Source organism: Capricornis sumatraensis, chromosome X, assembly GCF_032405125.1.
Source record: "Capricornis sumatraensis isolate serow.1 chromosome X, serow.2, whole genome shotgun sequence".
NCBI classification, from domain to species: domain Eukaryota; kingdom Metazoa; phylum Chordata; class Mammalia; order Artiodactyla; family Bovidae; genus Capricornis; species Capricornis sumatraensis.
The window spans coordinates 30,490,226-30,513,165 of record NC_091092.1 but is presented as its reverse complement, the minus strand read 5'-3'; the positions used below and the strand labels follow the sequence as shown (position 1 = coordinate 30,513,165).

The window sequence follows — 22,940 nt, the reverse complement described above, 5'->3', positions numbered from 1 at the left end:
AACTAAATCAGGAATCAAAAAACCCTTCTCGTCAAAAAAGTCCATGTCCATGAAACATTTAAAGAAAAGTTAATACCTATCCTTCTGAAATTTTTCCAAAAAATAGAAGAAGAAACACTTCCAAATTCATTTTATGAGGTCAGCATTACCCTGATAATAAATCCAGGCAAAGACATCACATACACCAAAAAAATAAAACAATAGGTAAATATTCCTGATGAACAAAATGTAAAAATACTCAACAAAATGTTAGCAAACATAATTCAACTATACATTGAAAGTATCATACACCATGAGCAAGTGGGATTCATTCGAGGAATACAAAAATAGTTAACATCCATTAATAAAACACCATGATACACCACATTAGCAAAATAAAGGATAAACATTGTGTGATCATCTTGATAGATGCAGTAAAATATTTGACAAAATTCAACATTAATTTTTGATTAAATGTCTCAAAAAGTATGTATAGAGAAAACATAGTTCAAGATAGCAAAAGCCTTATATGACAAACCCACAACCAACATCACACTCAGTGGTAAAAAGATAAAAGCATTTCCTCTAAGATCATAAACAATACAAGAATACCTACTTTCATCATTTTCATTTAACGTAATCTTGGAAGTTCTTGCCATAGAAATAGGCATGAAAAATAAATTAAACTCATTCAAAGGAGGAAAGAATATACACTGGAGAAAAGACAGTTTTTTCAATATGTAACAATGGGAAAACCAAAGAGCTACATATGGAAGAATGAAATTATAAAATTTTCTCATACTATGTACAAAAATAAACTTAAAATGCACTAAAGACCTAAATGTATGACTGGAAAGGAAACAAAAGCAAACATAAAAATGGGAACTAATTAATGTCAAAAACTTTTGCACAGCAAAGGAAACCATTAACCAAATGAAAAGAAAACCTACTGAATGGGAGAAAAATATTTGTAAATGGTATATCTGATAAGGACTTGATATCCTAATCGTATACATAACTCATATACTTAATATAAAAAAAAGAAAAAGTCAATTCAATAAAAAATTTGGAGAGAACCTTGAATAGATATTTTTCCAAAGAAGATGTAGAGATGGTCATGAAATACAAAAAAAGTGCTGAACATCACTAATCATTACAGAAATGCAAATCAACACCACCATGAGATATCATCTCACACTTGTCAGAATGCATATTATCAAAAAGAAAAGAAACAAAAAAGGTTGGCAAGGATGTGGAGAAAAGAGAGCCCTCATGCACTATGGAAAACGATATGGAAGTTCCTTAAAAAGTTACAAAGAACTACTGTAAGATCCAGTAATTTACCTTTTTTGTATTTATCAAAATAAAAGTTAAAATGCTAACTTGAAAAAATATGGATTCCTATGTTCATCGCAGCACTATTACTAACAGCCAAGATATGAAGGTATCCATCAATAGATTATTTTATACACAGACACACACATACTACTTAGTTATTAAAAAAAAAAAAAAAAGAATCAAATCTTGGCATTTGCAACAACATAGTGGACCTGGAGGGTATTATACTAAGTGAAATAAGTCAACAGAGAAAGCAAATATCATATAATTTTACTCATAAGTAGGATCTAAAAATATAAAAATATAAATCATGTGAAAAAACAAGAAAACAGAAACAGACTCATAGATACAGTGAACAAATTGGTAGTTGCCAGAGGTGGGGGATAGTGGAATGGATGAATGGGTGAAGCAGATTAAGAGGTCCAAATTTCCATCTGTAAGATAAGTCAGGGGATATAATGTACACATAGGGAATGTAGTCAGTAACATTTTAACAAGTTTGCATTTTGACTAGTGGTAAGTAGATTTTTTATCATGATTATTTCATAAGGTATAAAAATACTAAGTCACTATGTTGTATACCCCAAACTAATATAATGTTGTATGTCAAGTATAACTTAATAAAAATGCAATAAAAGAAATATTTAAATTTCCTTTTAGTGATTTCTGACATATTTTCTAAGAATCTGTCAATTTCATTATTCTTATTTTAAAACTCATTATCTCATTACAACTTAAATCATTTGGCACTGTTTATGCAGAATATTATTTTCATCATTATCTCATTTTTCCTAAATCAATCTTTTACAAGTTTTTCAGTTTTATTAGTTTTTTTCTAATTTTTCTAAAGAACATTTAATTTTGCTATTCCTTTATAACTAATCTTTGTTTTTTGCTCATATGTTTTTATTATTTATCTTCTATTTTTCCCAATTTTATTGTATTTTTATAATTTATTTAAATGGATACTTAGTTAATTATAAGCCTCTTCACTTCAAATATAATATTTTAAGTCTATACATATTACTAATTTTAATTTTATCTGAAATGTACAGGTTTTGTAGATGCTGTGATATCTCATTTAAAGAATTATGGCTTTATGTGAAGGTCTCCAATATTAACTTCAAGATATGTGCTAGACATTATCCCATGACACTCAAGAAGTCATCAAAACAATAAACATGAGGATCTTTAGATGTCTTTAAGAAAACTCTGTATAATTATGCTCTTGTTTCTCTCCATGTTACCATTTCTCTTTAATTTGTTCTATAAGGATTTTCTCTATTTATTTGACAATTCAAATACACACACACAGACTTTATGCAGAATTTTTGAAACCCTGTGCCAGTGGGCATATAAAGCTAATTCTTTTACTATTTTGAAGTATATAAATTTATTAATATTTTATTTGAAATAATGCATGCATCATCTATTTCCGCCATATCAGAGAAACTGGTACCCAGTTTTTCTACGGGTTCCCACCATAAAACCTAGGAAAAATATATAGGAAAAGAAACAGTCTCAAACATTGGAAATCGGCAATTAAAGACTGATCAGTGAGTGAAGGGGAACAAAAAAGGTGGTTCCCCCTTGCTTTCTGCATTGAGGCATTTCCCTGACTTTGAGGTGGTGAGAGGAAATCCAAAATTAAACATGACAGTCTCACTGAGGAGAAAGTTACTGGTGTACAAGTAGCCTGATGCAGCTGGGATTTGTGTAACAAGCTATTGGAGATGAGGGAAACAGGCATATTTTGATCTCAGAAATCTGCATTAAATTTCCTTTGAGCTTTTGTAAACAAATACCTAGCTGTGCAAACATAAGACAAAATTCCATGATGCTTGAAAAAGATAACAGGGAGCTAAAAACTCGACAAAGAACATAGCTCAAATAGGGTTAGATGTTCAGTTTTGGTGATCTGTAGAAAAGGGATATTGTTGAATATCTAGTATATTCAGTAGAAATATCAGAAGAGTTATGGCTTAATAGCAGAAGAAAACTATCCCTAGAATAACTTTAATTTGATATTCATTTGACAAAAGCTTTAAAAGAAGCCATGAGAGGATTGAATTATTTGTAAGCAACAACTACTAGCCAAAATATATGTCAACCGTCCTTAAATAAATTTAGAATCACAGACATTCAACAATATGTCATTTTAAATATTTATAATCCAATAATAAGTTACTTGGGCATGAACTTTGTGCAAACTCTGGGAGATCATGAGGAACAGAGAGGCCTAGCATGCTGCACTTCATGGGGTCATGGACAGTCAGACATGACTGGGCAAATGAACCACAATCAGTTGCTAGACATAAGGACAAGCAGAAAAATATAATCCATACCAAGGAGGAAGAGCAGTCAATACAAACATATTCAAAAATGACAGAGATAAAGACATTCACAGAAAAAAAGATTTTGAGCATTTATTATGACGGAGAAGGCAATGGCACCCCACTCCAGTACTCTTGCCTGGAGAATCCCATGGACAGAGGAACCTGGTAGGCTGCAGTCCATGGGGTCGCAAAGAGTCGGACACGACTGAGCGACTTCCCTTTCACTTTTCACTTTCATGCATTGGAGAAGGAAATGACAACCCACTCCAGTGTTCTTGCCTGGAGAATCCCAGGGACGGGGGAGCCTGGTGGGCTGCTGTCTATGGGGTCACACAGAGTCGGACACAACTGAAGTGACTTAGCAGCAGCAGCAGCATTTATTATGAATACACTCAAGGATTTAAAGGACAATATAAACATAAGGAGGAAAAAGGAAGATATAAAAATAACCAAGTAGATATTAGAACTGAAGGATGCAATATTTCATAGAAAGAATCGTTGGAAGTGTCTATGAGGTTATTAGACATTGTACAAAAATCTATTAGTAAATTTTTTGGGAAAAAACCATTAGAAACAAAAAACAATCAATTTTGAGACCAGAGGAGGGAAAAAAGATTGTGAAAAAGTGAGCAGAAACTCAAAGACCTGTGGGAAAATATCAAACATTCTAATATACATGTAATTAGATTTTGAAAAGAGAATATTAGTGCCAAAATACTAAATAAAGAGCCAGTGGCCAAACTATTTCATATTTTATGAAAACTAGTAACCCAAAAAACTCAATTGCAGTAAACACAATGAAAAATATACACATAAATCATAAAAAAATACATAATTTGGGAATTCCCTGACAGTCCAGTGGTTAAGACTCCGCACTTTCACAGCAGGCTGCACAGGTTTGATCCCTGATTGGGGAACCAAGATTTCACATGCTGCATAGTGCAGCCAAAACAACAAAAATATAATAAAAAAATTTTTTTTTGCAAAATCAATACCTAAATAAAACTTTAAAAAAAATCTGGATTACAGAGGAATGCATTACATATAGTGGAACAAAGATATGAATAATTACAAATTTCCATCAGAAATGCTGAAATTCAGTCAACAATGGAGTGATAATTTTGAAGCGCTTAAACTAAAAGGATTATCTGTTTTACCTGTAGTCAAAATGTTTATGTTCAGAATGTGTGTTCTGCTTCAGTCTTGAGGTTATAGTTCAAATGTTAGTTTATAAAATCTATGCAATCATATTTCTTTTCCATGGGGATGGTCTTGATCCCTGTCTCCTGTACAATATCACGAACCTCCATCCTTAGCTCATCAGGCATTCTGTCGATCAATCTAGTCCCTTAAATCTATTTCTCACTTCTACTGTATAATCCACTGTATAATAAGGGATTTGATTTAGGTCATAGCTGAATGGTCTAGTGGTTTTCCCTACTTTCTTCAATTTAAGTCTGAATTTGGCAATAAGGAGTTCATGATCTCAACCACAGTCAGACCCCAGTCTTGTTTTTGCTGACTGTATAGAGCTTCCCCATCTTTGGCTGCAAAGAATATAATCAATCTGATTTCAGTGTTGACCATCTGGTGTTGTCCATGTGTAGAGTCTTCTCTTGTGTTGTTGGCAGAGGGTGTTTGCTATAACCAGTGCATTCTCTTGGCAAAACTCTATTAGCCGTTGACCTGCTTCATTCCATACTCCAAGGCCAAATTTGCCTGTTACTCCAGGTGTTTCTTGACTTCCTACTTTTGCCTTCCAGTCCCCTATAATGAAAAGGACATCTTTTTGGGGTGTTATTCTAGAAGGTCTTGTAGGTCTTCATAGAACCATTCAACTTCAGCTTCTTCAGCATTACTGGTTGGGGCATAGACTTGGATTACTGTGATATTGAATGGTTTGCCTTGGAAACGAACAGAGATCATTCTGTCGTTTTTGAGATTGCATCCAAGTACTGCATTTCGGACTCTTTTGTTGACCATGATGGCTATTCCATTTCTTCTGAGGGATTCCTGCCCACAGTAGTAGATATAATGGTCATCTGAGTTAAATTCACCCATTCCAGTCCATTTTAGTTTGCTGATTCCTAGAATGTCAATGTTGACTCTTGTCATCTCGTTTGACCACTTCCAATTTGCCTTGATTCATGGACCTGACATTCCAGGTTCCTATGCAATATTGCTCTTTACAGCATTGGACATAGCTTCTATCTCCAGTCATATCCACAACTGGGTATTGTTTTTGCTTTGGCTCCATCCTTTCATTCTTTCTGGAGTTATTTCTCCACTGATCTCCAGTAGCATATTGGGCACTTACTGACCTAGGGAGTTCCTCTTTCAGTATCCTATCATTTTGCCTTTTCATACTGTTCATGGGGTTCTCAAGGCAAGAACACTGAAGTGGTTTGCCATTCCCTTCCCCAGTGGACCACATTTTGTCAGACCTCTCCACCATGACCCGTCCATCTTGGGTGGCCCCACACGGCATGGCTTAGTTTCATTGAGTTATACAAGGCTGTGGTCCATGTGATCAGATTGTCTAGTTTTCTGTGATTATGGTTTCACCACTGCAGATGGTGATTGTAGCCATGAAATTAAAAGATGCTAACTCCTTGGAAGGAAAGCTATGACCAACATAGATAGTATATTAAAAAGCAGGGAGTATCAACAAAGTCTATAGCTCTTGAACAAGTCAGCAAAATCTTTCTTGAAGGGGACATACCAAATATTTTAGATTTATGGGACATAGTCTTTCCTACAACAGCTCAGTTTTGGCAAAATAAGAACAAAATCAGTCATAGAAAATGTATAAATAATGTGTAAGGCTGTATTCCAGTACAACTTTATTTATAAAAAGAGGCAGCTGGACTGTGTACAATAGTTCTCAACTCCTACTTCAAAGGAAATTTTTGAAAAAATATAGAATTCTGTTAGATCTTGATTGCTTCTTATTTTTAGTGAATTTCTACAAAAGAGAAATCAATTCAATCTGAATTTTTTTCAGCAAGCAGAGGCAAAAATGAATACAGCTTTCCTAAGAAGATCCTCTCAGCCTACTGCCTATAGTTTATATTGACTGAGACTCTCCTACTTCAGGGCTTTGCCTAGTGAAAAATTTCAATGATTCTGTATTCTAACTTGCAGTGCTTATAAAATATGACTTCAAAGTGCAGCTCTATTAGGAGTCAAGACCGTTGGCATTTTCTCAAGCACCTCCCAGTAAGCACTCTCCTAGTCAGTAAGGGCCAGAGCCTGCCAGTAACAGAACGGATGTTGAGTCACCAGTATGACATCATCCCTTAAGGAGCCCAACCATCTATTTGATTAATAATTGTTTATTTTGAGTTCCACCCATCCAAGAAAATGCAACATTAATATCTAGTTAGGACAGGGCACTATCCTTTATTCATCTTAATCCAGTGGCTACTTTATGGTACTATATCCTCAAGAGCTAGACCACTTGGGTCAAGCACCAAGAAGTGAAAGTAGGAGTCATTCCACTCAAAAACATTCCCAATAACTCACTTGGGGAATTTGAGCTTTCTACAACATACATATTCTATGTGTTTAGAGATTTTGGTCTCCAGAATGAAGTCACTTACTCTAGGTAAGAAATAAAAAGCCCATTAAACTTAAATCTATGGCTTCTATCAGGTTGTTTTGGAATTCCTGTGCGAGATGAGCAAACAAAAAACTCTGCAATTATGAGTAGGTGGGGCTGCTGCTACAAAAATGTTTGACATTCAGATCTTTCTTTAATTCACCATGGTGTTTTTTTCTTTAAATGAGCAAGAAACAGCAACCATGACCTGAGAAGTACTGAGAGTCTGAGTCAAATCATCAAGCAAGTAAGGTAGACCAACAGAAATGCCAGCAAAAAGGGAAAGGTAATACTAAATGGGGGCTGGAGGAGAGAAGTGATGCATACCAATTAAGGCCCTGCAACCAACTGAAGTGTTGAGTGCTATAGTTTATAAATACTATGAGTCCTCTTTTTGAACATTTTTCCAGAAATAATGACCAACCAGCATCCTGGAGATGTGCCTGGATGGAGTAAAGCTTTTTTGAGAAATAAATGATTCTGAGTGGTACAAGGCATGAAACTTAGTGGATGAAATTGGCACCCATAGAATGGCCCATTACTGGGTAATACACCCCTCCCCTACCTTCCATGAGCAATGGTTGATAACAACTCCTATTTCCTGGGTGGGAGGTGAGAGGGGGGTTCAGGATTGGGAACTCATGTACACCGTGGCAGATTCATGTCAATGTATGGCAAAACCAATACAGTATTGTAAAGTAAAATAAAGTAAAAATAAAAATTAAAAAAAAAAAAAAAAGAAATGGGGAATAAGGAAATAATTTGTACCAGGGACAGATCCACAGGGTCCTGCTTGGTTTCACTAGTACCTGTGGTACAATGATAAATTAAATTGGTCACATTAGGAATCTTTGATTTTTCATGTTTTAACATAATATTTTAACATTTTATACTTCACTTTTGCAACATGATAAAGGTAGGCTTGAGGATAATATTAATAATTTATGGCAAATAGTATCTCTTTTGTTTTAGACAATTTTTATCATGAATAGAAGTTGATTATACTGAAATACTCTAATTTTGGCATCTATGGAAATGTAGTGAATTATATCCATATGTTTACAAATGGTATAGCAACCTTGCATTTCAGTAGTTAACTGAAATTAAACTTGGAAAAGAAGCTATTTCACACATTGAAGAATTTGGTATGTTCATATTTTGCTAATGAAATTTGCATCTATGTTCACGAATGTGATTGATATGAATTTTTATTTTATATATCATCTATGATTGGTTATATTGGTTAAATTATATTGTATTTGTTCTTTTTTCAATACTATTAAAGAATGTGAATAAAAATGAAATATTCAAATTGTGAATAAATGATAGAAAGTAACCTAGACAAATATCTAGATAATACTTTGTTAAGATTTTTAAATAAATTTTATACCAGGTAGGAATTTCTGTTTTTAAGATATAGTAGATAAACTTATTTTTGTGAAATTAAGTGTGAAGTTATTTATAGTGTTGAAACCAAGCAGGACCCTGTGGGCCCCTCCTGGGCACAAGAGCCTTTCTGTGTCCCCTGTTTCTGGTTTGTAGGAAATAGTTTCATTCAGTCTTCTTGACTTTCCCTGAGTTCCAAAGGGCAGATTCAAACAGTTGCTAATCAGGGAGGGGAGGAAGTGAAGATACGTGGGAAGAGCAGTCAAGAAACAGTAGTGTAGCCATGTGTAACTGTCCTGGTCCTTCCTCAAGGAATATGCATAGCAATATTTTTAAGCTCCTCTATACAATTAAGGTCCCCATCCTGGTGGAGCATGGCAACTTCAGGGCTGAGCACAAAATTCCCTGCAGCCCTCACCCAAAATTCTGCCTATAAAAACTTTTCCCACCTAAACATTGAGGAGTTTGGGGGTTTTGACCATGAGACACCTATTCTTGCTCAGCCAGTTTATCTGGCCTCACTGTGCATCCGGCACAGGAATATACTTTGGTAAGATTTTTTTCTAACTTCAAACTTGGATATTTAGCTCTCTGATATTCAACCTTCTTTTTACTTATATAAACATTTGATACTATACATTTCTTACTGATTCCAGCATTAGCTGCATTCCATCTCAATATCTAGTACTTTGTTATTCAATTTTAGTTAGCTTACAATTTTTATTACAATTTCTTCTTTGACACATTTGTGTTTTAGAAATGCCTTTAATATTTCCAATTGAAGTCATTTATGGTTTTGGTTATTTTTTTACAAATTTATAGAAGGAATTCCATATATATATATATATATATATATATATAGTCTAAATTTAATTAACATTTCTCTTTCTGAGAAATACAGGTATATTCAGATTTTTAGCTCCACCCTGTTTCCATGATTTATGTCTTTCTGTATTAGAGAATTGTCATTCTTATTATCATGTTGATACTATGAATCTGTACAGTCAATATTTCTAAATTTACCTCCATGTTCAACATTGTTTAATGTTTATTATTTCTTAGTACACCATATATATCTTACTATGGGATTATTTTTATACATCCTCAAATAATCATGCAAAATCTCCTTTAGTGATGGACTATTGGGAGTAAACACTTTGAGTTGTTTTCAGAAAGTATTTTTACCATCTTTCTTGGAATAGTTTTCCTGGATATATAATTCTATATTTTGAAATGTTTTCCTAGCTCTTTGAACGTGTCATGCTTCTGATTCCATTGTGGTTTTGCTAACCTGTCCGTAGGCAGAAGTGTGATATTCAACCACATGTCTCAAATGAATGTAAAAATAAAATACCTGATTTATAGTGATTTCTGTTTGATAATTTTCATTTTCATGGCTGTATTGTAAAATAAGATAGCAATGTGATACCCTGAAAACATAGTTGGGAAGATGTGTGCAAAATATAATTCCTTTTTTTTAAAATGGTTTCAATTCATTCAGGATGATTTTTTTTTTAGTATAGTTCTTTTTTATTTGCTCCCACTCCCATCTTCTTTCCACCAGTATATCTTTTATTCCATTCTCCACCAACCTGTGTAGCTCTAAAACCCAGTTCCTTGCAGAGTTTATGATTAACCTCTCTATCCAAAATGTTATCCCCTTTCTTGTCCACATCTGCCCCCCTACCTCTTAAGATTGAGGAGTATCAAAGAAAAGGGGGACTGAAACCAAGCAGGACCAATAGTTTATAACAACTATAAATGGAATATAACCTTTAAAGATTGTGATTTGCTACATGGCACACCTATAACTTATATTACACAGCAACTATACTTCAATTTAAAAAATAGAGGTGTTGGTTCTTAATACTTCAACCAGGAGTATGGTCCCTAAGCTTCAGTTCAGTTCAGTTCAGTCGCTCAGTCATGTCCAACTCTTTGCAACCCCATGAATCGCAGCACGCCAGGCCTCCCTGTCCATCACCAACTCCTGGAGTTCACTCAGACTCACATCCATTGAGTCAGTGATGCCATATCCCTAAGCTTAGAGATCCTTAAACAAATAGTGATTTCTGTGCACATCTTTCCTCTTTGACAAGGACAACAGATCTATTTTATTTAGCTACCTAACAGTGAAAAGTAGTGAAAGGGTTACTCAGTCATCTCTGACTCTTTGTGACCTCGTGGACTGTAGCCCACTAGGTTCCTCTGCCTATGGACGTCTCCAGGCAAGAATACTGAAGTGGGTAGCCATTCCCTTCTCCAGGGGATCTTCCCAAACCAGGGATTGAACCCAGGTCTCCCTCATTAAAGGCTTATTCTTTACTGTCTGAGCCACCAAGGAAGCCTGCCTAACAGTACAGACTTGTATTGTGCTAATTAAGAACCAGTTGACTGAAAGGGTCACTTGAGCCCTAAGAGCTGAGTAGCATTCCTTCTACTTAATTCCCCTCCTTCCCCACATGTTCTCTTGTAATTCTGTCTTTACTTAGCACTGGACCTATCAGAAATATCTAAGACACTTGATTAAAATGGAGATTCTAGGGATCATACTGAATAAAGCTACTAGGCATTGAGGCTCACCTGCTTTCACTACAGAACCTGCAAGTGAACCCAGCTGTAACACATAACCCAAGGCTTTATCAGGAGGAAACAACTGAATAGGTCCCTGGGACGGGGAAGGGTAGACTAGAATCACTTAAAAAGAATCGGTACCTAGATCAAAAATTACTCTTATGCTATCAAAAATGAACCAAAACCCAAAATGCCATATCACTTTTATTGAATACGTGCTGAAGCTCTAAGGGAAGATGTCACCTTCCACCAGTACTCCTGTGATCTGGCAATTTAAGCTGTCCCCTGTGCTCTGAATCCTTTAAAAGCATCTTCTCTGGACAACACATGCCCCAAACTCCATGAAGTCTGCAGAAGTGATCCACATTTGCTTGAAACTGCTCAGAGAAGTCACAATGGAAGCACCAATCCACGCAGAGAAACATCTATCAGGAGAAGCAGTGATCTTGATGGGAGTGCCTCTGAAGGCCAGCTGTTCTAGTTCCTTCATAAGTCTTTTCTCAAGCCCAGGGAAGAGAGTGGTTCCCCCAGACAGAACAATTTCTGCAAAAAGATTCTTCTGGATATCAGTGTCACACTTCATAATGCTGCTGGAGACCATTTTTGATAGTCCTGGGTTGTGGACACCTAGGTGGTCAGGTGCAAAAAGAATCTCAGGTACCTGGTACAGCTGGTCCCCAAGGTGGATAACATTCCCATCTGGTAGCTTGTATTCTTTCATGATCTCCTCTGGCTTTTTACAGAGTTCTTTCTCTGGTTCCAAGGCAACATAGTAGAGTGACTCTTTTATGTCATCCACTAAGGCCTTGTTGAGTATGCAAGGGTAATTACACCCACTAGCCAGGAGGAGTCGGGTGAGGTGCTCTGTGATGTCCCTGCCTGCCACATAGAGCTTGGTGACAGCATGAGGCAGGGAGTAACCCTCAAAGATGGGGACAGTGCAAGTGATCCCATCCCCACTGTCCACCACTAGGCCCGTGACAGAGGCAGAGGCATAGAGTGCTACGACCGCGTGGTTGGACAGGTAGAAGGCAGGCACATTGAAGGTCTCAAACATCACCTCTGTTGTCTTCTCACGAGTCTCTCTTGGGTTCAAGGAGGGCTCAGTCATGAGCACAGGTCGTTGACAGGGTTTTACTCCCAATTCCCACTCAAAAAGATACTTCCAGAGTTTCTCCATGTCATCCCATCTTGTTACCAGTCCACGTTCAATGGGGTAGTGCAACTGCAAGGCCTCATACTTGAACAGGGCTTTTTCTCCCACAACATAATTTTTCTGATTGGCTTCTGGTAAAGCCATGTTGAATTTAGGGTGCCCCACAACAGAACTGATGACATGACGGGGCCCAGTCTCTCCAGACATACCTACTTTGCAGAGTCCTGATCCGTTGTCAAAAATTACAGCTGGAGTATCTAATGTGTATGGGTTAAACATGTCTGCAGGATGTTCTTCTGACCTTCACCAAAGTAAAGAAAGAACACGGCCACTTTTGTGAGATAACATGTACCTTTGGAAGTTTATCAGCCACAGGATTCCAAAGCTCTCAGGTTTTCACTGAAGCAGAGCTAGCAGTCTGTCCCCTATCCCCATCCGCAACCCACGAATCTTATCCTTTTTGAGGCAGTGCAAGGCCTGCTGTGGCAATTTCAGTGATGACTGCTCCCTATGTAATAATGTAACCAAGGCAACAATTGTTCTCAAAGAGCATCAGAGGGTGTTAAAGGGGTGGGGTCTCTGAGCCACCAGTGCTCCTAGCTTGGTGAGACTTGAAACAGAGGAAGGCAAACCATACCTCCGAACCTCTTTTATAAGTCTGAACATGAAGCAAATGCCTAGCCTTTTTCCCCACAGTGTTTATTTGTAATCCCATCTTATTTCTGAAAGGTTGGTAGCAATATCTCCTTTTTTTGAAATTTTTAAGAAAATTGGCATTTGGTTTAATTGATTCCTCCATTTTTTTCTATTCTCTATTTCAATCATATCTGTACTGTTTTTTAGAAATAGCTTTATTCATTTTGCTTGCTTCAGTTTGCTCTTCTTTTACCTGTATGTTAAGTTTGAAGGTTAGGCTATTGATGTAAAATCTTCTTCTTTAAAAAAAAAATACAGACTGAGATGAATCATTTTATTTGTCAACTTGGCTGAGCTATTGTGCCCAGTTGTTTGGTCAAACAATAGTCTGTACGTTATTATGAAAGTATTTTGTATATGTGATTAAGATTTAAAATCAGTTGGCTTAAATAACGGAGATTAATATCCATAAGATGGGTTAGCTCCATCCAAACAAAAGGCATTTAGAGCAAAAACTGAAGTTTATGGGAGAAGTAGGAATTCTGCCTCAATACTGTAATGTAGGAAATCTTCTTTAGTTTTTAGCCTCTTATCCTGCCCTATAAATTTCACTCAAGACTGCAATACTATCATGGTTTAATTTATGCGTCTACTTGACTTGGCTAAGAAATGGCTGGGTATCTTATAGAACATTATTTCTGAGTGTGTCCATAAAGGTGTTTCTAGTAGAAATTAGCATTTGAATTGTTAGATTGAGTAAAGTGTAGCCTTATTAATGAAAGTGGGTATTATTCAAATTGCTGAAAGCCCTGAATAGAACAAAAAGACAGAGCAAAGACAAATTTGCTCTTGGTGTCTCTGGGATACCCATCTTTTGACATCTGACATGATGGGTATTCTTGTTTCATGGGTCTTCAGACTTGACTCATAATTTGCACCATTGAATACCCTATTTATCAGATATTCAAGTTTGGGCTAGAACTGTATCACCAGCATTTCTAGGCTTCCAGGTTACAGCTGGCAGTTGATGGGACTTCTTAGTATACAAAAAAGCATGAATAAATATCTTTTTAAGCTATATGTCTATTCTATTCTATTGGTTTTGTTTTTCTGAAAAAATCCTGAAGAATAGAAACATCAACTCTTCTTTTTTTCAGCTTCTTTGAGGTGTACTTAATATACATTTGCTATGGTGATCCGTGATCAGTGTTCTTTGATGTTACTCTTATAATTTTGGGGATGTACCACAACCACAAATCAAGTCCTTATAAGAAGGAAAAACTACAAAATGTATATATTTTGACCACTACACTGACCAGTCATTCACTGATCTCTTGACCTTTCCTGGAGCCTCTCAATTCCTGGAACACAAAAATATTGAAACTAGGTCAACTAATAACCATACAATGGGGCTTCCCTGATGACTCGGTGCTAAAGAATCCACCTGCAAATGTAGGAGACTCGGGTTTGATCCCTGATCCGGGAAGATCCTACATGCCAAAGAGCAAATAAGCCTGTGCACCACAACTACTGAGCCTGTGTTCTAGAACCTGGGAAGTAATGACTACTGAGCCCAAGTGCTGTAATTACTGAAGCCTATGTGCCCTAGACTCTATGCTCCATAACAAGAGAAGCCACTGCAATGAGAAACCTGCACACTGCAATTAAAGAGTAGCCCCCACTTGCCACAACTAGAGAAAGCCTGTGTGTAGCAATGAAGACTGTGTGCAGCCAAAATAAATAAATAAAATTATTTTTAAAAATAACCATACAATAACCTCTAAGTGTTCAAGTGATTGGAAGAGTCACACAACTCTCACTTGAAATCAAAAGCTAGAAATTATTAAGTTCAGTGAGGAAAGTATGCCAAAAGCTGGGATAGGCTGAAAGTTAGGCCTCTGGCACCAAACAGCCAAGTTTTGAATGCTAAGGAAAAATTCTTGAAGGAAATAGAAAAGTGCTCATAAGATTTAAGGAAAGAGGCCATCTCCATCACGACAAAGTACAGGTGAAGCAGCAAGTGCTGATACAGAACCTGCAGCAAGTTATATAGAATACCTAGCTAAGATGATGAAGGTAGCTATACTAAGAATCATTTTAGTCGATTTTCAATGGAGGTAAAACAGCCTTCAATCAGAAGACGTCAGCTAGGACTCTCATAGCAAGAGAGAAGTCAGTGCTAGTTTTAAAGTTTGAAAATACAAACTGATTCTTTTGTTAGGGGTTAATGCAGCTGGTGCAGAAAAGGAAATGGCAACCCACTCCAGTATTCTTGCCTAGAGAATTCCGTGGACAGAGGAGCCTGCTGGGCTGCTGTCCATGGGGTCACACAGAGTTGGACACAGCTGAAGTGACTTAGCATGCATGCATGCATTGGAGAAGGAAATGGCAACCCACTTCAGTATCCTTGCTGGAGAATTCCAGGCGCAGAGGAGCCTGGTGGGCTGCTGTCTATGGGGTCACACAGAGTCATTACTGAAGCGACTTAGCAGCAGCAGCAGCAGCAATGCAGCTGGTGACTTTAAGTTGAAGCTAAAGCTCATTTACCGTTTAGAAAATTCCAAGGCCCTTAAGAATTACGCTAAATCCACTCTGCCTGTGCTCTATGAAACAACAAAATCTGAGTGACAGCACATCTGTTTACAACATGGTTTACTGAATATTTTAAGCCCACCATTGAGATCTACTGCTCAGAAAAAAAAAAAAAAAACCTTAAAAAATATTAAAGTTCATGGATATTACAGCACCTGGTCACCCAAGATCTCTGATGGATATGTACAACAGGATTAATGTTGTTTTCATACCTGCTAACATAATATCCATTCTGAAGGCCATGGATGAAGGAGTTATTTTGACTTTCAAGTCTTTATCACTTAAGAAATACATTTTGCAAGTCTATAGCTGCCATTGATAGGGGTTCCTCTGATGGATCTAGGCAAAGTACACTGAAAACCGTTGGGAAGAGATTATGATACTGGATGCTTGGGGCTGGTGCACTGGGACGACCCAGAGGGATGGTATGGGGAGGGAGGGGGGAGGGGGGTTCAGGATGGGGAACACGTGTATACCTGTGGTGGATACATGTTGATATATGGCAAAACCAATACAATATTGTAAAGTAATTAACCTCCAGTTAAAATAAATAAATTTATATTTTAATAAAATAAAATAAAATATTGCAAAAAAACAATAATCCTAGAGCATTTAGTCATGTTTTCCTAAGATGTTCTGAAGGAATGCTAATTTATCTGTTAAAAGGTAGTGGATATCATTCTTAACACAGAGAGATTAAAGTCTAGATGCAGCAACACAACCCTCTGGGTAAACAGAGAAGGCTAACACAGTGACAGATGACTCAGCTTCTGTTGTACATGGTAACTCAATCCATATCCTCTGGGTCACAGTTGGAGGTAACTTTCATGCATATGTGAATTTTCTTAATAAAAGTGTTTCTCAGTGTATCTCTTAAAAACAATTCACCACTCTAGGTACCATTAAGAAAATTTGTGATTCATAGGAAAGGATCAAAATATTAACATTAACAGGAGTTTGGAGGAAGTTGATTTCAAACCTCATGGATGACTTTGAGGGATTCAAGGCTTCAATGGAGGATGTAACTCCAGATGTGGTAGAAGTAGGAAGCATACTAGAACTAGAATTGCAGTCTGAAGAGATGACTGAATTGCTCTAACCTCATGATAAAACTTTAACAGGCAAGAAGGTGCTTCTTATGGATAAGCAAAGAAACTTTTGTCTTGATGTGGAATCTATTCCTGTGGGAAATGCTGTGAAGCTTGTTGAAATGACAATAGAAGATTTAGAATGTTGCATACACATGTGATAAAGCAGCATCAGGGTTTGAGAGAACTGACTCAAATTATAAAAGTTCTCTGGGAATAAATAGCTATCAAACAGCATGGATGTTTATAGCAGCTTTATTTATAACTGCCAAAATGTGTAAACAACCAAGATAATCTTCAGTAGGTGACTGGATGGAGTATGTTACATTCAATCAATGGAATAGTTTTCAATGCTAAAAATAAACAATCTGTCAAGTCGTGAAAAGACATGGAGAAAACTTAAGTGCATCTTGTAAGTGAAAGAAGCCAATCTGAAAAGGCTACATATTGTATGATTCCAACTGCTATATGACATGCTGGAAAAGGCAAGATTGCTGCTGCAGCTGCTAAGTCGCTTCAGTCGTGTCCAACTCTGTGCGACCCCATAGATGGCAGCCCACCAGGCTCCCCTGTCCCTGGGATTCTCCAAGCAAGAACACTGGAGTGGGTTGCCATTTCCTTCTCCAATGCATGAAAGTGAAAAGTGAAAGTGAGGTCGTTCAGTCATGTCCGACTCCCAGCGACCCCATGGACTGCAGCCTACTAGGCTCCTCCATCCATGGGATTTGCCAGGCAAGAGTACTGGAGTGGGGTGCCATTATGAGAGAGTAAAAAGTAAAAAATCAGTGGTTTCCAGCAGTGTGGGCATGAGGTGGAGGAGGTATGATTAGGCAGAGCACAGAGGATTTTTAGGCCAGTGGAAATCCTCAAACTTTAAATCTGTTGAAGAGTAAATTTCAATTTGCCCCTACTTCCAACCCTTGGCAACCACCATTCTACTTCCTGCTCCTATGAGTTGTACCATTTTAGATACCTCATGTAATTAGAATTATGTAATAATGTTCCTGTTGTGACTGGCTCATTTTACTTAGCATAACATCTAAAGATTCATCCATGCTGTCACATATGCCAACATTTCACTCATTTTAGCTGAAAAATATTTATTGTGTTGGTATACCATATTTTCTCTATCTACTCATCTGCTGATATAGATTTAGGTTTTTTCCAAACCTTGAAAACTATGAATAATGCTGCAATAAACATGAGAGCATAAATACCTCTTCCAAATTCTAAATTATTTTGGGTAAATACTCAGAAGTGGGAAAATGTATCATATGGTAGTTACAGTTTCAATATTTTGAGGAAACCCTATACTGTTTCCATCACAGCCACACCATTTCATATTCCCATCAAAAATGTAGAAAGGTTCCAATTTCCCCATGTTTTTATTAACACTTGTTAACCTGTATGTTTCTTTTTGATTATAGACATCCTAATCATGAGGTAATCTTTCCTTGTGGTTTTGATTTGTATTGGCCTGATGATTAGTTACATTGAGCATGTATTCATATACCTGTTGACCATTTCTATGTCTTCTTGGAGATATGTCTATTTAAGTCCTTTACCCATTTTTTAATCAGGCTAGTTACTTTTTTGGTATTACATTGTGGGAATTCCTTATATATTTTGGAGATTAACACATTATCAGATATATGGTTTGAAAATGTTGTTTCCTATCCCATAGTTTCCTTTTCATTCTATTCATATGTCCTTTGCTGTGCAGAATCATTCAGTTTGATATATTCATACTTATTAATTTTGTTTCTTTTTCTGCCTGTGATTCTAGTGTCAGATCAAAAAAATCATTGCCCAGAGCAATAACATGAAGCTTTCTCCTGCATCTTCTTCTAGGAGTTTTACAGTTTCAGGTCTTTTAAGAATTCAATCCATATTGAATTGACATTTTTTGTGTACAAGTAAGATAAAGGTTTAGTTTCAATCTTTCATATGTGGATATCTAGTTGTTGCAGCACCCTTTATTGAAGAGACAATCCTTTGTACATCATGTGATCTTGGCACCTTTGTCAAAGATCAGTTGATCATATATACGTGGATTTATTTATGGTTTTTCTAATCTGTTCCATTGGTCTGTATGTCTGTCTTCATGCTAATATCATGCTGTTTTACTACTGCAGCTATTTAATAAATTTTGAAATTAAAATGTGTAATACCTCCAACTTTATTTTTCTTCCTGAAGATTTCTGTGGCTATTTGGAGTCCTTTTCAAATTTGCTAAGCCTTTGTGATCCCTTCACATTATGCTTATCTGTGCCCTTAAAGTTGAAATGAGTCATGTAGGCATCATATCAGTCAGTTCAGTTGCTCAGTCATGTCTGACTCTGCAACACTATGAACTGCAGCATGCCAGGCCTCCCTGTATATCACCAACTCCCTGAGTTTACCCAAACTCATGTCCATTGAGTCAGTGATGCGATCCAACCATATCATTCTCTGTCATCTCCTTCTTCTCCCACCTTCAATCTTTCCCAGCATTTGGGTCTTTTCTAATGAGTCAGCTCTTTGCATCAGGTGGCCAAACTATTGGAGTTTCAGCTTCAACATCAGTCCTTCCAATGAACACTCAGGACTGACCTCCTTTAGGATGGACTGGGTGGATCTCCTTGTAGTACAAGGGACTCTCAAGAGTCTTCTCCAACACCACAGTCCAAAATGTGTTCAAACCACAGTTCTTCAGCACTAAGCTTTCTTTATAGTCCAACTCTCACATCCATACATGACTTCTGGAAAAACCATAGCCTTGACTAGACAGCCTTTTGTTGGCAAAGAAATGTCTCTGCTGTTTAATATGCTGTCTAGGTTGGTCATAGCTTTCCTGCCAAGGAGTAAGTGTCTTTTAATTTCATGGCTGCAGTCACCATCTGCAGTGATTTTGGAGCCCCCCAAAATAGTCTGCCACTGTTTCCACTGTTTCCCACTATTTGCCATGCAGTGATGGGACCGGATGCCATGATCTTAGTTTTCTGAATATTGAGCTTTAAGCCAACTTTTCCACTCTCCTCTTTCACTTTCATCAAGATGGTCTTTAGTTCTTCTTCACTTTTTTCCATAAGGGTGGTGTCATCTGCATATCTGAGGTTATTGGTCATATAGGCATCATATAGTTGGGTCTTATTTTATTTTATTCATTCAGCCACTATATGTCTTTTGATCAGGTAATTTAATTTGTTTACATTTATTTTTTTATTTTATTTTATTTTTTTATATGAACACTTTATTTTTTTTTTAATTTTAAAATCTTTAATTCTTACATGTACATTTAAAGTAATTGTTGGTAGGTCAGGACTTATTCTTGCCACATTGTTAATGGGTTTCTGGATGTTTTAACATTTCTTTGTCTCTATTATTCTCTCTTGCTCCGTTCCTTTGTTCCATATTGGTATACTTTTATTCACTTCTCTTTATTTTGAATTTATCTGCTATAGGATTTATTTATTTATTTATTTTGGTTACCCTGAGGCTTGCTTTAAACATCTTATTGATATAATAGTCTATTTTAAACTAATAAAAACTTAAATTTGTTTACATGCAAAAACTCTACCTTTTGCTCCCTCCCCACATACTATGCATTTGATTTCACATTTTACATCTTTTTATACTGTGTATTTTATTGTTATTTTGAGTTCTCTGCCTCTTAAGTCCTATAATTATTCATATCATTAGGTTCTGTTTCCGGAAATTAACTTCATTTGTTTTTTTTTGGGGGGGGGTACATTCCATATTTCTTAGTTTTCCTTCACCTATGTGTTGATATCTGCATACTGAAGAAAATACCCAGTTCTCCCAAGTGTTCACAGATCGACCTTGTACAGGAGGAAACTCTCACCAGTTAATCTGGTCAGAGATTCTAAAACTCTCAAAACTTTGTGCTGATTCAAATCACCATCACTGTTCTTAGTGACCCCCTTGCCATGTAAAGTAGTTTGATCCTATCAGTGGTCTGAGATGGGTGAGACAAAATCCAATCCCCTAGGTAGCCTCTAGAACTGGATATGTGGCCCAATTCTTTACTTCACCAGATAAAAACAGAATCTGATGTTTTATCTACTCATTCTGTGCAGAGCTAGAAGAAGGGACTATGATAAGTACTTGTATTCTAGCCCAAATGACTGTGTATGTTCTCAGTGAGACCAGTGAGACAGGTTAAGACAGAAACCAGTACTTTTGGAATCCCTAGAAAAGTTTGAATGTTGGACATGTGGGCAAATATTTCATCCTCCAGGAAGAAACCAAAAGCTGAGAGTTTCCTTCCAATCATATGGCACTATGCCAGAGGCAAGAATTCCAGTGAGAGGGCATCTTGCATTTTCCCTACCAGCTTCAATGTAGCTCGTTTCATGCTTACTCCAGATGCAGCATCCTTTCAACTAGTAGATTCTGAATTTCTGATGAATTTGTCTATGTATTCTTGTTGAATTGGTGTATCCACATGGGGAGTAAAGGTCCAAGGCTTCCTATTCAACTGCCTTTTAGATGTTACCCTCTTTACTGTATCTCTATGCAATTGAAATGAATACTATACATTTAAAATATTTAACCTATAATAGCATCAAAAAGAATACTTAGAATTAAATGTAACAAAATATTTATGACTTCTATACCAAAAAAACACAAAAATGATAAAAATGGATAAAAGCTAATCAAAATTGAATTCATTCCCAAATCATGAATTATAAGGCCTAATATTGTCAAATGGTAATACTTCCCAGATTAATTCACAAATTCATCACAATTATTAGCAAAATCTCAGCTTGTTACAGCAACTGATAAATCAATTTTAAAATCCTCATTGGAATGCAAGAAACTGAGAATAGCCAAACCAAGCTTGAAAAAGATCAAATGTGGATGACTAAAACTTCCTGATTTAAAAATTACTACTAAGCTACTATAATCAGGACAGTGTAGCACTTGCCTATGTCTATATACATAAGCAGAATAGAATTATAATTTAGAATTAAATATATACATATTTAGTCAATTGAGTTTTGAATATAGTGCAGTGATGAGTGCAGTCATTATGGAAAACACCATGGAAATACCTCAAAAAATTAAAAATAGAACTACTATCAGTTCAGTCAGTTCAGTTCAGTCGCTCAGTCGTGTCCAACTCTTTGTGACCCCATGAATCGCAGCACGCCAGGCCTCCCTGTCCATCACCAACTCCCGGAGTTCACTCAGACTCGTCCATCGAGTCAGTGATGCTATCCAGCCATCTCATCCTCTGTTGTCCCCTTCTTCTCCTGCCCCCAATCCTTCCCAGCATCAAAGTCTTTTCCAATGAGTCAGCTCTTCGCATGAGGTGGCCAAAGTACTGGATATGACCTGTCAAATTCACTTCTGCTGCTGCTGCTGCTAAGTCGCTTTAGTCGTGTCCAACTCTGTGTGACCCCATAGATGGCAGCCCATCAGGCTCCACCATTCCTGGGATTCTCCAGGCAAGAACACTGGAGTGGGTTGCCATTTCCTTCTCCAATGCATGAAAGTGAAAAGTGAAAGTGAAGTCGCTCAGTCGTGTCCGACCCTCAGTGATCCCATGGACTGCAGCCTACCAGGCTCCTCCATACATGGGATTTTCCAGGCAAGAGTACTGAAGTGGAGTGCCATTGCCTTCTCCGAATTCACTTCTGAGTATTTATCAAAAGAAAACAAAAATATTACCTTGGAAAGATATATGCACCCCCTTCTTCCATGAAACATTGTTTACAAGAGCCAAGATATGTAAAAAAACCATGTCTATCATTAAATAAAAGATAAAGAAAATGTGGTACGCATGCACACACACACAATGGAATATTATTAAGTCATAAAAAGAAGGAAATCTTGCCATCTGCTACATCATGTATAAACTTTCAGGACACTATGCTAAGTGAAATAAGTTGGACAGAGAAAGACAAATACTGCATGATCTTATTGATATGTAGATCTAAACAAAAGAGAGATTGTAGATACAGAAACAAGTTGGTAGTTTTCAGAAATTGCAGATGGGGAGTGGGTCAAATGGGTGAAGAAGGTTAAAAGGCATACACTTCAAGTTATAAAATGAATATGTCATGAGAGTGTAATGTGCACTGTGGTGACTGCAATAATAGTGTATTGCATACTTGAGAGTTGACAGTAATGCAGATCTTAAAGGTTCTTATCACAAGAAAAAATTGTATAACTATGTATAGGTTAACTGGATTTACTGAGGTTATCATTTTGCAATATACACAAATATTGAATCTTGTTATAAATCT

At 36.8% G+C, this 22,940-nt stretch overlaps 1 protein-coding gene across 1 annotated transcript; it reads right to left on the bottom strand.

Annotated features, from left to right (window-relative positions):
- Positions 1 to 11,515: 11,515 nt before the first annotated feature.
- Positions 11,516 to 12,649, bottom strand: ACTRT1 (actin related protein T1). Its single transcript, XM_068962951.1, has one exon. The coding sequence runs from the start codon at positions 12,647 to 12,649 to the stop codon at positions 11,516 to 11,518; it is 1,134 nt and encodes a 377-aa protein (XP_068819052.1).
- Positions 12,650 to 22,940: the final 10,291 nt, after the last annotated feature.

Excerpts from the sequence above, each read along its gene's own strand:
- ACTRT1 (XM_068962951.1), bottom strand. The coding sequence starts at position 12,649 with ATGTTTAACCCATACACATTAGATACTCCAGCTGTAATTTTTGACAAC.